The sequence below is a fragment of the Lampris incognitus genome, chromosome 20, assembly GCF_029633865.1.
Source record: "Lampris incognitus isolate fLamInc1 chromosome 20, fLamInc1.hap2, whole genome shotgun sequence".
Lineage (NCBI taxonomy): Eukaryota > Metazoa > Chordata > Actinopteri > Lampriformes > Lampridae > Lampris > Lampris incognitus.
The window spans coordinates 4,806,787-4,824,893 of NC_079230.1; the positions used below are offsets into that span (position 1 = coordinate 4,806,787).

Below are 18,107 nucleotides of genomic sequence, written 5' to 3' on the forward strand. Positions count from 1 at the left end.
AGGGAGATCTGATCCGCACCAGTAGGGAGATCTGATTCCGCACCAGTGGGGTGATCTGATTCCGCACCAGTAGGGAGATCTGATTCCGCACCAGTGGTGTGATCTGATTCCGCACCAGTGGGGTGATCTGATTCCGCACCAGTAGGGAGATCTGATTCCGCACCAGTGGGGATAAACATGTGACTGCAGAGGCACTGGCCTAACCACTCAAATACTATATCTCAATACCTCTCTATGTGGACTTCAGCACACACCAAACTAGTCCAGACAGCCCACCAGACATCAGAACTCGGTTTTCTTCCAGACGGGCCGTGGTGTGACTGATGGACTCTGTCATTCGCGATGGATAGCTTGTACGTCTGTGTCTGTACCATCACCAGTCTTCTTCATCTCCAACTGGTCTCTGTTACTCTTCTGACGCTTTTTTTGGGAGTCTTTACGTTTTTTCTTGGGGAAATACTCCGTTACCCAGCCAAGGCCTAAAAACAGCATCAAAATCATTACAATTAAAACCACAAAAATATACTACAAAAGGTTGTGGTAACATACTGTGTTTTAAGACTCAACATTGAAATGCATAGTACCACAGTACATTCTGATACACATGGTACACAGACAACAGAACTGCAGAGACACAGTGAAAATATACAAAACTATAAATATATTCGTAAAAACACAAACATTAAATATCTTTTTGTAATAGAAAATGGAAAACTTTACATTTCTTAATTCAACCTATAATAGTAGCTGTAACATCTAAACTAAAGGAAACGCCATCATCATCATCACTGGAAGTCATTCAGGGTTGTGTATGACTGTCTTCCTTATGAGTCCTTGTGAGTCTTCAGGTGGCCACAGAGGCCAATCCTGGAGCCGTATGATTTGGGGCAATGTGGGCAGAGGGTGAGGAGGAGTGGTTGAGGATGTGGTTTGGACCTTTCTGGTAACCTGCTCCTTTCTGAGTCTGCACTTGTTTTCGGCAGCACGGTGGAGGAGGTCGTGGTTGTAGCGCCCAGCACCATCACAGACAGCCAGTCTCCAGGCCTGCCTGTTTGTTGCTGCTTGTTCCCAGGTGTTAAGGTCGATGCCAAACCTGTTGATGTGGGCCTTGATGTTATCTTTATATCGCTTCTTCTGTCCTCCTGGGGCACGGCGTCCTGTCACGAGCTGAGAGTAAAGGACTTGTTTCGGGAGGTGAGAGTCACATGTGGAGGGCATGGCCAGTCCATCTCAGCTGATGTTGCGTGATGGTGGCAGTTATAGTAGGCAAGTTGGCCTTCTTGAGGACACTGAAGTTGGTGAGCTTATCCTCCCAGCTGATCTTTCGGATCTTCCTGAGGCATCGCTGTTGGTATGCCTCGAGTGCCTTCAGGTGCCTGCTATATGTGGTCCAGGTTTCTGACCCATACAGTAGGGTGGGCAGCACTTCCACTTTGTACACCACAATGTTTGTTCTGGCCTGAAGGTCGTGGTTTTCAAAAACCCTTTTACTCAATCTTGAGAAGGCCCAGCTGGCACGACTGAGATGATGATGTATTTCAATGTCAATGTTGGCTTTGGAGGAGAGAAGGCTGCTAAGCTATAGGGAACTGTTCCATGTTTTCAAGTCTGGTGTTGTCTACAGAGATGGACTGGGGCAGAGCAGGCAGATTTCTGCTGGGTGGGGGTTGGGAGAAGATATGGGACTTTTTTTATGTTAATGGTCAGGCCAAGCTGCTTGTATGCCTGTGCAAAAGCGTCCAGTATGCTCTGTAGTTCCTCTGCTACAAGGGACATGAAGGTGTTGTCATTAGCGTACTGCAGCTCAGTGGTGGACATGGTGGTGATTTTACCTTTACCCTGAATCTGTTAATGTTCAGAAGAGTCCCATCAGTTCTGTACATGATTTTGACTCCTTGAGGCAGATTAGGACACATGAGGTGGAGGATGGTGGCAATGACGACCGAGAACGGGGTTGGAGCAGGGACACAGCCTTGTTTAACTCCTGTGAGGACCTTGAAGGACTCCGTCTTTTCTCCATAACTGCTGAGTACTCTAGCTGACATATTATCGTGTAGTAGTCATATATTTGTCAGGAGAGCCTATTTTTAACAGAACTAGCCAGAGGGCCTGGCGGTTTATGCAATCAAAAGCGCTGGTTAAGTCTATGAAGGCCATGCACAATGGTTGATTCTGTTCCTGGGCTTTTTCTTGCAGTTGACAAGCAGTAAGAATCATTTCCGTGGTGCCTCTGTTAGGAAGAAAACCACTCTGGGATTCTGCCAGAATTTCCTCTGGAATTGGGAGGAGTCTGTTGGCCAAGACCCTAGCCAGGGCTTGCCCTGAGGTGGAAAGCAAGGAAATGCCATGGTAGTTTCCGCACTCGGCTTCATTCCCTTTCTTAAAGATAGAGACAACGAGTGCATCCCTAAATTATGCAGGAATTTCCTCCTTTTCCCATATTTTAGTAGCAGGGAGTGAAGTTGGATGGAAAGGGTGGAGTGGATAAGACAGTGGTCAGTCCAGCAGTCATCTGTACTGATCATCACTCTGGTGTTAAGTACCTCGCATCGGTCTCTTTGACAGATGATAATGTAGTCAATGAGGAGCCAAATGTTAGAACGAGGGTGCCTCCATGTTGTTTTAAATATGTTATTCTGGTGGAAGAGTGTGTTGGTGATGATTAGGCTGTGTTCCCAGCATGATGTTAACAGCAGTTCTGAGCATGATGTTAACAGCAGTTAACAGCATTGGAGTTTGTGTTTGCAACTCCTTCCTTGCCAAGTATGCCTCTCCACAAGCTGTTAATTCATCCCACTCTGCCATTGAAATCTACAAGCAGGATTATCTTATCCTGGGACCATGGAGGGATCACCGCCATGCTGTCAGAAACAAAACCCCGTATATTTTGGAGCCTGGAAGATACAAACCCTCATGGACAATCAATCCAGCAATCAACCTGAATGGCATACTGCCATCATCACCTGAAAGCTGAGCAGATTCTGGATTGATATTGTCGCCCTCTCTGAAACCTATAGGCCAGCCAAGGGCAGCTGAAAGAGGAGAAGGGTGGTTACACTTTTTGTCTGGAAAGGGAAAGCAGCTGATGGGCCGACGATCCACGGTGTGAGCTTTTGCCATCAAAATCAGACTCATTTGCCACCTTGCTGGGCGTCCTCTCAGCCTCAATGAATGTGGTCCATTGGTCTAGACAGCAGGTATGAGACAAACTATGTTTAGGGCACGTTTTCTAGATCCCTCCCCAACTGGGGTGAGCAGAGCGGATCCTAATTAGGGCTGCTCAGTCGGGGGCGCAGCAGCCAAGAAGCCCCTTTGCCTCAGTCCCAGGGCTTATTGACTGATCATACACCCGCCACCCGTCTGCCAGGTTGTGGCTAGGGGGCTGACAGACTTCAATATTCTGCCCCTATCACCTTGTCCTTATCGCCATAGGGCTTTGACCCAGGATGTTTATAGGTTGATGCTTGTGAGGGGATGCCTGCGCATGACAGCTTTATTATATGGAGAGGCTGATGCAACTGCAGCCACGACATGGTCCCTGGCAGGGGGTGGCCAGAGTCCAATGGCATGGAGAACCAAGACGACTGGGGACCGCCCTCTGTTGCCGCCTTCATCCGCCTTCACCAGCATTGTGACCTGAAGACATCTTCCGCCAGTTCTGCCATTGAGGTCTTTGTTGGTTCATTTAAAATAAAGGAAACTCCATCACAAAGTTCATTAAGAGAGCGGTAGTCAGCCAGAACAACTTTAAGTCTCTACAGGTGTGTCAACCCTATAGGAACGATGTCACATGCTAAGCGTGAAGGGAAGTTAACTGGTTCATCATTTTAAAGAAAGCGCCTCTATGGAAACACCTTATTTCAATATTCTTTATATCCCTCATTTACTGAAACATATCCTTTATTTTAGCTGTTACTTGAAGTTTAGTGTAAAAAAAAAAGAAGATCCGAATCTGTGAGGTAATGTATTTTACTTACCCTTTTTGCAATGTGGAACAGAAAGTACCAGTAGTGAGAATACTAGTAGACCAATTCCTATAAGACAGAACTTTTCGTTGAACTGCCGGCGACATTGTGAAGGAAAGAAGTCCGCTGTGAAAATTAAAAAAACACAAAGAAAATTTGAATATTTATATGAATACTGGTTTCTTGTCTCAAATATCTTGTTTTAGCGTTAGCTGGTGTAAATGTTGTGTTTCATTCACAATAATACAGATAAATACCTTGTTCTAATTATGAGAAACTGAATAGGATACTGAAACAAACTGGTAACAAGGAGGACACATCAAGCTGTTTGCACCCTTTATGAGACAGTACATCACTTATTTTATAATCAGGTTGTGACATACTGCATTGTGTCTACATCAACATTTATTAATGGTATCTTAATTTACACACTGTTCTGATGGGATAGGCTCCAGCATCCCCGCGACCCTGAGAGCAGGATAAGCGGTTCAGATAATATATATACATATATAAAATGTGGCATACACCAAAGTGATGCACTGTCCCCACTGCTGTTCCGCATAGGCCTGAACCCCCTCCGTCAGATCATCACAAAGAGTGGATATGGATACAGATTCAGCCACCTCATATAGATGGAAAACATCAAACTGTATGCCAGCAATGAGCGAGACATTGACTCGCTGATCCACCTCACCAGGATCTACAGCAACGACATTGGGGTGTCATTCGGACGGGACTCGAATGGTGGCAAAAAGTAGAAAGGTGGTGAGCACTGAAGAGGTTCAATTACCCGACGGCACGATGACACACATACAGGACATTTGCCGGTATTTCACAGGCAAATGGAAACCACGAGGAGGAAGCAAGGTGTTCAGCTACAGTGAAATAGCTCCAGAGAGTGAGACAAGTCTTGAGGAGCCAGCTCAATAGGAAGAATAAGATCCAAGCCATCAACACATGTATGCCCTACCAGTCATCAGGTACCCAGCTGGACTAATAAGCTGGACAAAGGAGGAGATAAACGCCACAGATATCAGGACATAGAAACTCCTCACAATGCATGGAGGGTTCCACCTGAAGTCCAGCAGCATGAGACTGTACGATAAGCAAAAACATGGGGGCCGACTGTTGGTGAGTGTCAGGGCCACTATCTAGGATGAAACAAGGAACATCCATGAGTACATCAGAAAATCAAAAAGAGGGCCCCCCATGATGAACTGCTGAGTGAATACCTCAGGCAGCAGAAGACAGAGAGTGTAGAGGAAGAAGAAGAGGAGGAGGTATCACGGAAGATCAAGCCCCTCCATGGGATGTACCATCGACAGATAGAAGACGTAGCTGATAGAGAAATCCTACCAGTGGCTAGAAAAGGCTAGACTGAAGAACAGCACAGAAGCGCTAATCATAGCAGCACAAGAACAGGCAATCAGGACCAGATTGATGGAAGCAGGGGTCTACAACACCAGACAAGACCAAAGTTGCAGGCTGTGCAAAGATGCCCCTGAGACAGCCTGGTCCTTAGTAGCAGGGCGTAAAATGCTGGCTGGGAAAGCGTACACCAAAGGCATAACCAAGTGACTGTGATAGTGTACAGGAACATCTGTACTGAATACAGACTGAAAGTCCCCAAGTCCAAATGGGAAACACCACCAAAGGTGGTTGAGAATGACAGAGCCAAGGTCTTGTGGGACTTCAAGTTCCAGACTGACAAGCAGGTGCTGGTTAACCAACCAGACACTGTGGTGGTTGACAAGGGGGGGTGGGGAATATATATTCCCCACCCCCCCTTGACATAAAATGTGGGTAAGAGATTCTGAGTGTAAGTTAGCAAAAGCTAGCTGTACTATTCTGAAAATACACTGGAAAATGAATGAATGAGGGCGGCATGGTGGCGCAGTGGTTAGCGCGGTCGCCTCACAGCAAGAAGGTCCTGAGTTCGAGCTCCCAGGTAATCCAAACTTAGGGGTCGCCCCGGGTCGTCCTCTGTGTGGAGTTTGCATGTTCTCCCCGTGTCTGCGTGGGTTTCCTCCGGGGGCTCCGGTTTCTTCCCACAGTCGAAAGACATGTAGGTCAGGTGACTCGGCCGTACTAAATTGTCCCTAGGTGTTAATGTGTATGTGTGTGTGTGTGGGGGGGGGGGTCTGTCGGCCTGTCCAGGGTGTCTCCCTGCCTGCTGCCCAATGACTGCTGGGATAGGCTCCAGCATCCCGCGACCCTGAGAGCAGGATAAGCGGCTTGAATAATGGATGGATGGATGGATGAGTCCACCCCCCTCACTTCTGCCTTAGAGCCTTGTGAACAGGCAAAGTGATTGACAGCAAGTAGGTACCAATGAAGACTTTCCAGTTGTTTGCAAAGAACTCTCCTAATTTACTGATAAGGAGCGGGAACAGTGGACATTTTCTGTCTGTTTACAGTGCCTATGGCAGCCAGAGAGACTAGGTTTATTTCTCAGTACATCTACTTATTTGATAGCTGTCAGGACGTAGAAACATTTGGACAATTTCTATAAAAAGTATTTTAAATTAAGACAATTGATAGCCACTGATACCCATTACTTAGTGTGTAGAAACATCAGCAGAACATATGTTACTTGTAAAACATATGGAAGTTCAGTTTGAAGAATCAGACCACTGTTTACCAGGAACATGAATGGGTGTCTCTCTGGTTTCGTTGATGGTCCGTTGTCGAACTACGCAGGTGAACGTGTTGTTTTCCGTCCCCCCCACGGTTACTGTGCTGCTGATGGTATAGAGTCTATCAGGACCTCGGACTGGTTCTGGGGATTGATGAGAGAGGGATTTTCCCTCACTGTCCTGCCAAAACATCTCCGGCCCTGGGTACCATCCTTTAGCCTCACACCCTAATACCAGTCCACTGCTGTTAAACCCCAGTAGACTGATGACAGGGTAGGACACTGAACCTAGAAATGAGGGCAAATGGACAAGAATAGAAGAACATGAATAGAAGCCCTAACTTGGAAATTCAGAGCCACCACCACCACCAAGGAAGCTGAAGGTATTTGGATCACAAACATGTGAGACTGTCTTGGGCAAAATGGAAAATGTTACTGTTGTGATCAACCTGGGGAACTTAACACATTTTATATATATCACACAATTGAACACCAGTGTTTAATATCACCATATCTGCTTCTTCTTCTTTCAGCTTGTTCCTTGTTTTTCAGGGGTCGCCACAGCGGATTTTATGATTTACCTCGTGAGGGCACAGCACCGATGGTGGCCGTTATTAACCCAGGCCTCTACTCATCCGGTATGCTCGTCAGTCTGCATTCTGATTTGGCAAAATGTTACGTCGGATGGATGCCCTTCCTGACACAACCACTAACCCTACGGACAGGGGCACAGGTAAAGAGCTGGACGCCCATGCCTGTCGCATTGTTTCACCATATCTGCTTACATATGTAAAATACAATGTTTAAGAGTCCAGCTGAGGCTCATCACACTGAGCTGTTGGGTAACGTAAAGCAGAGCCCTGCACGGGACCGGTTTCTTAATCCTACTCCCGCAAACGTTCTGACCATTCAGGCCTCCACAATAGAGTTCCATGGATTTCTCCCATCCTGGACGGGAAACACGTCCTATTACTGTGTAGTATTAATGAAGAGATGCATACCTGTCGGTGATAACAATGAAATTACACTCTAGTGTATAATTACATTCATGCTAGTGCACTAAGTACACCTAGTATATAGAAACAAACTGCAGGAGTGCAGGCCAGGTTCAAAGCCCTGTGCGGTCACCCACTTCGCAGAGCCCATGCGACAGCTCTGGCAATGACCTGATCTGATTTTCTTTCATTTGATGACTCCATCCTTCTGGTTAACGCTAGCTAAATCCCAGGACCCGCCGTTTGTTTTTTGACCACCCACTCCCACCGGCTGCAAAGGTAAAACAGCTCGCTCCCGCGAGATTGGCGTTGGGTTCCGCGGGATCCACGGGATCCTAATCCCAATGCAGTCCTCTATTATTATATCAAACCTAAACTAGTTTTCAAATGAGAATTCCTGAAATATTTCACATCTCATTTAGTGGGGAATTTCTGACTAGACCAAGCTAGTCAGAAAGGCACGAACTGAGGAAGCCTCTTGGATGAGAGGCGAAACGTCTTCACGGATATATACCAAGTCCAGTTGCACTTGATTCAGCTCCTTTGGAGAACCATGACCTGGATGAATGAGAACATTCACAGACACCCTGAGGAAAAATCTGCATCCCTCTCCATTGCCAGTCGTCTCGCTTAGTCTTGCCACTGGTAGTAGGTGGCCTCGGAACAGAGAGTGGGTGTTATATCTTGTAGTTAGTCCGCCGCCCATTGGGGGGGGGGGGCAGTAGAAGGGGAAAGTAAGAACATGTAAAAAAAGACAGAGGGCGATAAAGGGAGCTGATGTAGACGGTTACTGAGCAGTCGTGTCGTTTCTGCTGTATGATATGCGGATAAATAACAGTGAGGTTGATGAAGCGCAGCTCTTCCTCACTTCAATCATCGCGCAAGTCATCAGCCGTCCATCACAGGAGGACTAGATGGTCACCGTCGCTGCGGCGGACGAATACCGAATAACAAATAACTTCGTGTTCTGATTAGTGGTCGACCCGGACAGGGTAGACGACCATTTCACTGACTGACCGGCTGACTGACTGACTGTAGCACCATGACTGTCATTTGTGTGTTCCAGAGTGACGTCGTTAGGGGACGCCATTGTTCGGCAGCCATGGGGAGGGACAGGATACAGGAGCGCTCCTGGGGGAAAAGAGATCTCTAACTCTCTGATTCTTCCACGCCAGCTCGCCACAATATCATACCATGGTAACAGAGAATGCTGGACTCTGATTGGTCGGAGAGTGTACATTATAACTTATAATACACACGTAGTTCATGTCCATAACAACACGCCGAATCAGTTTCAGTCCCGGTGAACATTGGAAGTTAGCTAAGCGGCTAACTTTAACGCCATAACCTTTTACTTCTGAGTCCAAAACATTCAACAACAACAATCATAATAACAATAATAATAATAATAGGTGAGTGCTTTAATTTTAATTGTTTTTGGTAAGTGACCCTGGTATAAGCGGAACCATCCACTCCAGCGTATGCCTTCGCGTCGGGTGGTTCTTTGCGCCTGCGCATCGTGCGTTAACTGGGAGTGGATTATCCCCTAGCTACACACCCAATTACTGCCCATTCTTACTTGTGGGAATTAAAAAACAAAACTGCAGTTAGTTTTGATTTGATCTAATACTTTCCCGTTGATCTCCTTACCTAAAATGAGCTGGATGACTGCCTTCCCGTTTTCCATATGGTGGATAGTACAGCGGTAGGCTCCCTCGTCATGGAGCTTAACCTGTAACAGTTTCAGAGAGACGTCCCCACGTTCCAGTCTCTCTACTGGCAGGACTGTCCTCTCTTTAAACCAAGGATTCTTCTGAAGGTACTGGTCCCGTCCATCCTGGCTAATATGAACATACTTTGGTTGGAGGTCGTCTCTGGACCATTCCACCGTTAGTTTACGGGCATCTTCTGGAGGATTCAGTGTAAACGGTAGAATGACGTCTTCGCCCAGCAAGGCAATCACAGACTGAGCTCCACCTGGAAAACAGAAGTTGCTCACTGTCCATTTGTCTGTCTGTCCATCCATCTGTCCATATATCCATCTAGTCTTCTTTACTGATGTGCCCTGTGTTGTTTCTGTCACGTGCTTTTAGGGTTTGTCAAAAATTATTCGAACAGTTCTTTCTGTTGATTCAATCAATTATTCACTTATTCACTCGTTCATTCAGTCAGTCAGTCAGTCATTCAATGTTGTTCACCACGTTGGTCAGTATCGGTTATTTGTAAATGTGATCTCTGGGTTAACTGGAAATTGACTGTACATACTAAACACCGCCCAGTGGCTGCTGGGATAGGCTCCAGCATCCCCCGACCCCGAGAGCAGGATAAGCGGTTTGGATAGTGGATGGATGGACGGATGGACGGACGGGCATATTAAACTATTACGTTGAAGGTACATATAAAGCCTAGCTGGGCTGTAAAAGTGTTACCCCTGTCCGAGTGGCCGGGATGCAGACAGATGATCGAGACGGAGAAGAAGAAAAGATTGTTCACAAAAATCCTCTTCAGGAAGAGTCCACTTATCAAAGACATCATTCTGGTATCTGGAAAATTAAAAGTAAGTATATTAACAAAATAAATATGTCATTTAAAATACTCTTTTACCAAACTGAATCAAAACAGGTTTGGTTTTTTTTGGGGGGGGGGTGTTTCTCCCTTTTTCTCCCGGTTGTACTACACATTCTCCCTCCCAACTCGTCACATGTGGACGCTTGTTGAGGACGACCTCTTCGTCACTGCTCTCAACGCTCTAGGTGCCCCTTTAACCTCAACTTTCAACGTGGAGGGTAGTTGTAGCCCCCCCACACACACACACACACACACACACAGAAAACACTGGAGATTACCCCGGTTGGTGTTTGTAGAAGTGCAGAGTGTAAATCTGTCACAGAAACACGTGAAATGACCCCCGCCTCTTAACACTCGCATTGTGTGGTTGTGCACGTGATGTGTCGTGTTAAAATGGCGGGCCGACACCAGGGACGATGTTTTGTTCTCCAAAAACACTGATTTGTGTGTGATATCACTCATCTTGATGTCATGAGGTTAGTGTTGCTTTTTTTTTTTGTGCCTATGAGTGATCTCAGTCCCTCGGAGGTAACACGGGGATTCGAACCGGTGATCCCATGTTGGTAGGCAACGGAATAGACCGGAACGGAATTACCTCCGGCTTGGTTGGGCGTCCCTACAGACACAATTGGCCGTGTCTGCGGGTGGGAAGCCGGATGTGGGTATGTGTCCTGGTCACTGCACTAGCGCCGCCTCTGGTCGGTCGGGGCACCTGTTCGGGGGGGGGGGGGCTAGGGGGAATAGCGTGATCCTCCCATGCGCTACACCCCCCTGGTGAAACTCCTCACTGTCAGGTGAAAAGAAGCGGCTGGTGACTCCACATGTATGGGAGGAGGCATGTGGTAGTCTGCAGCCCTCCCCGGATCAGCAGAGGGGGTGGAGCAGAGATCAGGACGGAAGAGTGGGGTAATTGGCCAAGTACAATTAAAAAACAAACCAAAAAAAAAAAACACTTTTTATTTGAAAGAGCCTGGAGGCCTTTTCTTTGATAACCTATGATAACCTAACCCAGATAACAGACATTATAATATTGAATTTATATTTTATGTTTTATATTTTATTAGTCAAATTACAATATTTATTAGTGACATTACAATATTTATATTTTTATGTTTTATATTTTATTAGTCACATTACAATATTTATTAGTCACATTACAATATTTATCTTTTTTATTTCATATTTTATTAGTCATTACAATATTTATATTTTTATATTTTATATTCTATTAGTCATATTACAATATTTATATTTTTTTATTTTACATTTTATTAGTCATTACAATATTTATCTTTTTTATTTCCTATTTTATTAGTCATTACAATATTTATATTTTCATATTTTATAATTTATTAGTCACAATATTTATTTTTTATTTTATATTTTATTAGTCACATCACAATATTTATTAGTCACAATACAATATTTATATTTTTATATTTTATTAGTCACATCACAATATTTATTAGTCACAATACAATATTTATATTTTTATATTTTATTGGTCACATTACAATATTTAATTTATATTTTTATTGATTCTGTGAATTGTAAAATGTAAACTCCATCAAATATAAGTTAGAAAAAAACTTTTTTCATGATTTGATAATTCTTTATCTGATAAGTATTTGCAGCGGTTAAACCACGAGAAAATATTTTTTTATTAGGGTTAGCATCATGGTTTTTGTTCCATTCACACTACAATATTGAAGTTATATTTTTATATTTTGTTTTATTAGTCACATTACAATATTTATTAGTGACATTACAATATCTATATTTCTTATTTTATATTTTATTAGTGACATTACAATATTTATATTTTTTATTTCACATTTTGTTAGTCACATTACAGTATTTATCTTTTTTATTTCATATTTTATTAGTCATTAAAATTTATATTTTTATATTTTAGTCACATTACAATATTAGTGACATTACAATATCTATATTTCTTATTTTATATTTTATTAGTGACATTACAATATTTATATTTTTTTATTTCACATTTTATTAGTCACATTACAGTATTTATCTTTTTTATTTCATATTTTATTAGTCATTACAATATTTATATTTTTATATTTTATATTTTATTAGTCACATTACAATATTTATATTTTTTTATTTTATATTTTATTAGTCACATTACAATATTGAATTTATATTTTTATTGATTCTGTGAATTGTAGAATGCAAAATCCATTAAATAGAAGTTAGAAAAAACTTTTTTTTTTTTTACGATTTCCTAATTCTTTATCTGATAAGTATTTGTAGTCGTTAAACCACGACAAATATTTGCTATTAGGGTTAGCATCATGTTTTTGTTCCGTTCACACTACAATATTGAACAAGTACAGATAAAAAAACATGTTGGTCTTTTTTTTTTTTTGAAGTCACGTGGTGTGTTTAAACTCATGTTTAACGCGCCACGCGACTTCGTCATGTCGTTTTTGATCCTAAACATTCTTGGCAGGCGTGCACCCCCGCGCGAGGAGGAGGGGAACCGGTTCTGTCTCATTCCAGCCGCGTTTTGCAGTTCTGGGCTTTATTTTTTTTTTTTTTTTTTTTTATTTCTGATTTTTCCCTTTTTTCTCCCAATTTAGTGGCCAATTGATCCCTATTTTAATTCAAACACCCACCCTCGTATTGCATGCGTTCGCCAACTGCATCTCTCCGGTCGGCAGTCTCGAAGGAAAGCACCTCCCCACTTTCGTGACAAGGCGAATCCAAGCCGAACCACTGTTTTTCCGACACACACAGAGACGCATTCACGTGACGAACACAAGCCGACTCCGCCCCCCTCCCGAAGACAGCGTTGCCAATGATTGCTGCTTCATCGAGTCCGGCCATAGTCGGATCTGACGAGACCGGGGCGCGAACCCCAGTCCCCAGTGGGCATCTGCATCGACACCAAGCCGATGCTTAGACCGCTACGCCACCGCGGACTAGGTTCTGGGCTTTAGAAAGGGCAGAGCAACAGCGGTCGTCGGAGTGTCGTCCCGTATTCAGAGTGGTTTCCTGCAGGCCGCTTTCATGTCATCACTGGGTCTTGTTGGAACCGGCTCATCTTTAGCACGTACGCTGTTTTACCCTGGGTAGGAACCCAGTATTTCTAATAATAATAATAATAATAAATTAAACTTATATAGCGCTTTTCTAACACTCAAAGTCGCTGTTTTGTTCTTGATAAGTGACCGCGCCACTGCACTAACTAGAATAGAATAGAATAGAATAGAATAGAATAGACGTGATGGTGTGTTAAGTGGTAGATGTTGGGCTTGGTCACGCACTACAGCACGACCACCACACAGCACAGCTTCACTTTCTGATTGGGTGAGTGGTGAGTGGTCCTGGCCCACTCACCACTCACCCAACAGCTCATCTTGTCCTGGGCACAAGCAAGACACACACACACACACACACACACACACACACACACACACACACACACACACACACACACACACACAGTGTTGCTCATGAACGCATTGAACCACCACCGTGCCGCCCTATTCAATTCTGTTCAATTCTATTCTATTTGTTCTATTTTTATTCTATTCTATTGTGGCTTCCGGTGTGAGAAGATGGCGGCGCGAACTCACGGTTGCGTCTTTGTCCATGTCTGCGTGTAAGTCTGTGTCGTTTGTGAAGGTTTTATTCTGATCTTGCATTCATTTTTTCGTTTGATGGCTGGGAGAGCTTGGCCTGCCGCGTCCGGTGGGCCCAAAGACCACGGCCTTGCCTGGAGCTGCGCCCGAAAACGAAGCACCGATGGCGATCTGACGTGACGCCGAAGCAGGGCAGGCTAGGCTGACCGCTAGCCCGTGCAGGCCCGCAGTTCCGACAGGCAGCCTGGCTGGCCCTCGCTCTCTGGACAGGGGTTCTTTGGACTGTGTTGATCTGAGTGGACTGTGTTGTTAGCTGTTTGTGTGGTGTTGTTGTTGTTTTCTTCTGTTTTTGTATGTTTTTTGGTGGTGTCGTTTTTGGAAGTTTTGGGTGTGTGTGTTTATCTTTTGTGTCGCACGTGCTGTGGGCTGGGTGAAACGAAATTTGGTTTCTTTTCTTTACGCAAGTACCAGAAGGAAACGACAATAAACTCTCCCTGATTCCTATTCTATTCTACTCTACTGTATTTTATTCTTGTTCTGTTCTATTTTATTCTACTCTATTCTGTGCCATTTTATTCTATTCTGTTCTGTTCTATTTTATTCTGTTCTATTTTATTCTGTTCTATTTTATTCTATTCTGTTCTGTTCTATTTTATTCTGTGCTATTTTATTCTATTCTGTTCTGTTCTATTTTATTCTGTGCTATTTTATTCTACTCTATTCTGTGCCATTTTATTCTATTCTGTTCTATTCTACTCTATTATTTTCTATCTTATTCTGTTCTGTACTATTTTATTCTATTCTATTCTACTCTATTCTGTTCCATTTTATTCTGTTGTGTCCTGTTCTATTCTGTTAGTGCAGTGGCGCGGCGACTTATCAAGAACAAAACAGTAGAAATACTGGGTTTCTACCCAGGGTAAAACAGCGCACGTGCTAAAGATGAGCCGGTTCCAACAAGACCCAGTGATGACATGAAAGAGGCCTGCAGGAAACCGCTCTGAATACGGGACGACGCTCCGACGACCCTCAGCTCGGTGTGTGTGGGAGGACGCCATCCGCAGCATCCGCAGCATCCGCAGCATCCGCATCATGATGACGGCGCTGCTCTGCCGTTTCTAAAGCCCAGAACTGCAAAACGCGGCTGGAATGAGACGGAACCGGTTCCCCCCCCTCCTCGCGCGGGGGTCCGCGCCTGCCAAAAATGTTTAGGATCAAAACCAAAGACGTGACTTCAGAAACCAAGACCAACATCCGACCAGCAGTCACTGGGCGGCAGGCGGGGAGACACCCTGGACAGGCCGCCAGACTGTCACACAGGGCGGGGCCCCCCTGCCACCACAGGGGGGGGGGGGGCCCGCCACCACAGGGGGGCCCCGCCACCACACCACACACACGCTAGGGACAATTCAGTACGGCAGATCCACCTGACCTACATGTCTTCGGACTGTGGGAGGAAACCCACACAGGCAACATGCAAACTCCACGCAGAGGACGACCCCAAAGGTTGGACCACCCTGGGGCTCGAACCCAGGCCCTCCTTGATGTGAGGTGACCGCGCTAACCACTGCACCACCGTGTCGCCCAGACCGACCTGTGTGTGTTTCTTTGTTTGTGTGTTTCTTTGTTTGTCTCTACTTGTTGAAGGTTGTGATGTGAATGGAACAAAACCCGTAACGCTAACCCTGATTATAATACAAGTGGTTTAACCCGGTGCCCTTACCAGATAAAGGACTAGCCGACAGTACCCCAGACTCTCACGTTCAGTCTCATTCATTCATTCATTCATCCATTCATTCATCATCATCAGCCGCTTCTCCCGGGTGGGGTCGCAGTGGCAGCAGGGTAAGTAGGCCACTCCAGACCTCCCTGTCCCCAGCAACGCCCCCCATCTCCTCCTGGGGGCGCCCAAGGTGTTCCCAGGCCAGACTGGACATGTAGTCCCTCCAGCGAGTTCTGGGTCTACCCCGGGGTCTCCTCCCAGTTGGCCGTGCCCGGTAACCCTCCAAAGGAAGGCGTCCAGTAGGCGTCCTGATCAGAGGCCCGAACCACCTCAACCGGCTCCTTCCCACCGTAAGCAGCCAGTCCGGGTTTCCCCAAAACATAACAAAACAGACAGCAGAGTTACAGCCCCCCCCCCCCGCCCCCGCATAGAAAAGGGAAACCGGGGCCGCCTCTTGGACCCAGACCTGGCCCACGGGGCCCGGTCGGGCCCAGCCCGAAAAAACAACGTGGACCCACCGACCCGTGGACCCACCACACGCGGGGATGAGCGTTAGGGCAGGGTGCAACGCAGGCCGCGCGGCAGGTAACAGCGGGGACCGGGGGTCTGCCGACTTCCGGTCTGGCAGACCCCCGGTCTCGGGACGCGGCATGTTCCGTTTCATTTTTTGCATTTAGTTCAAATCTACAACCCCAGATTCAGACACGTACCTGTCCTTACTGAATGTTTTCCCCGCGGTTCCCTCCGTGTCCTCCTCTCATCACCGCTCTCAGCACCGCTTCCCTCGGCTCGCCTGCTTTATATAGTAAAAACAAACCGACTCCGCCCCCCTGCTTGCTGCTGCTTCATCGACTCCGCCCCCCCCCCGCCCTCCCCTCCGGAAAACACTGGGTTTGAAATGGGCGAACTCTTCCGCTCCCAGTTCGTGACGTGGCGGCGAGTGAAGCGCAGCTGTGACTCTCACGTTCTGCTGGACCACCAGTCGGTAGTTGTGGGCCAAGCTTTCTCTCGCCGAAGTCCGCCACTCCGGTGCAGCTTTCTCAGCCGACAACGCGCGACTACACGAAACACGTGCTTTGGATCAAGTGTGTTAACGAGTTTTCTGAATCCGAACTTCTCAGCCGCACCAACTGGGCCGCGTCATTGTTGCTGTAATGGGTTACCGCGCCTGTCGTCTCTTCCCATTTTTGGACTTTTTTTTTTTTAAATTTTTTTCTTTCTTTTTTTTTCTTTCTTTTTTTTTTTGATTTGGAAAACGAAGCAGCCGAAGTCACGTCCGTCTGGCCTGGTTGTAGTGGGGCATTTCACGTGCTGAGACACCCTCGTGGTACCACACTCGCTTCCGAGTGGGAATTTGAGCACGTGACCTCCTCTCCCAGACACCCGAAAGCGAATGGCAAGGCCGAGTCGGCCGTGAAGATTGTAAAAACTCTTCCGCGTAAGGCCGCGCATGACGGTGAAGACCCCTGGAAAGCCGTGCTTCACTGGAGGAACACACCTACGGAAAACATGGGCAGCGGCCCAGCACAACGCCTCATGTCCCGCCGGTTGAAGACGTCCATCCCGGCGGCAGAAAGCTCCTGGAACCAGCTGTTGTCGTGGGCGTCACCGAAAAGCCGCGCCACAGGAAGCAACTCGCCAAATCCTCCTATGGCAGATCTGCCCGTGAATTGCCGGCACTTGAAATTGGGGAAGTCGTACGGATGAAGCCCCTGCCAGGTGATAACACCGGCCGCTGGAGAGTCGGAACTTGTCTCCGCAGGGTTGCGCCGAGGTCTTGTGGACATTGATGGCTCCCTGTACCGTCGTAACAGGATCGATCTCAGAGTGGCTGAGCCAGCTGCACGAGCCGCGCACGATCCCGTTGAACCCGCTGCGGCACACACACACCGGACGGGGATCCAGCTACAGAAACTGTCATTGAGACCCCTCAGGCTGTGTTCGAGCCGAGCCCCATCAGGTCCACGCCCAAGGCGCCATCTACTCCTGTTGGCGCTCCGCGTTCGGATGGACACACTTACACAAGGGTTGGACGGCTGTCTAAACCTCCACTGAAACTCACTATGAAATCTGAATAATGTTGATGGTTGCCATGTGGGAGGGAGGGGGAAAAGAGGAGAAATGTTATCATACGCTACTGTGGTTATTACACTGGTATGGGATAGGAAGAGATTTACTGCTGTTGCACTGTTATTGGTTGTTCGTATATGAAAGTAATTTTATTTTGCACTAACTTCATGTGTATGTGTTTATACTTGGAAAAGGAGGATGTTACGGGTCTAGATAGATCGATGCCATCGGCTATCCACTAGTTTACCTTAGATACACATCACCCGCGCTCCGGAACATGTTACATCACTTTGAATATACTTGGCTGCGCTGAGCAACTCGTGTGTGTGTGTCATTCTTTATAAGATAGCCTACTGATCCCACCCTCTTCCTGGAGCCACATATCCGCCACATGGTCAAATCCTCCGTCCACCACTTTCGCAACATTGCAAAAATAAGACCCTCTCTCACTCGCCCTGCTGCGGAGATGCTGATCCATGCCTTCACCTCCTCCCGCCTTGATTACTGCAGCTCACTCCTCTATAGCATCAGTGCTAGCTC

At 46.2% G+C, this 18,107-nt stretch overlaps 1 protein-coding gene across 1 annotated transcript; it reads right to left on the reverse strand.

Annotated features, from left to right (window-relative positions):
- Window positions 1–121: 121 nt before the first annotated feature.
- On the reverse strand, window positions 122–16,259 carry LOC130130814 (butyrophilin-like protein 9). Its single transcript, XM_056300648.1, has 6 exons — window positions 16,208–16,259; window positions 10,025–10,138; window positions 9,246–9,572; window positions 6,607–6,888; window positions 3,978–4,091; window positions 122–479 (listed from the first exon to the last, which is right to left on the reverse strand). The coding sequence occupies exons 2-6, from the start codon at window positions 10,128–10,130 to the stop codon at window positions 334–336; spliced, it is 975 nt and encodes a 324-aa protein (XP_056156623.1). The 5' UTR covers window positions 10,131–10,138; window positions 16,208–16,259; the 3' UTR covers window positions 122–333.
- Between the last annotated feature and the right edge of the window lie 1,848 nt (window positions 16,260–18,107).

What these genes read in the sequence shown, in the direction of transcription:
- LOC130130814 (XM_056300648.1), bottom strand. Translation starts at nt 10,130, where the DNA reads ATGATGTCTTTGATAAGTGGACTCTTCCTGAAGAGGATTTTTGTGAAC. An exon ending in TCCCGGCCACTCGGACAGGG is followed by an intron (nt 9,573 to 10,024) that starts GTAACACTTTTA and finishes TCTGTTTTCCAG; the next exon opens with GTGGAGCTCAGTCTGTGATT. An exon ending in TGTTCCACATTGCAAAAAGG is followed by an intron (nt 480 to 3,977) that starts GTAAGTAAAATA and finishes TGCTGTTTTTAG; the next exon opens with GCCTTGGCTGGGTAACGGAG.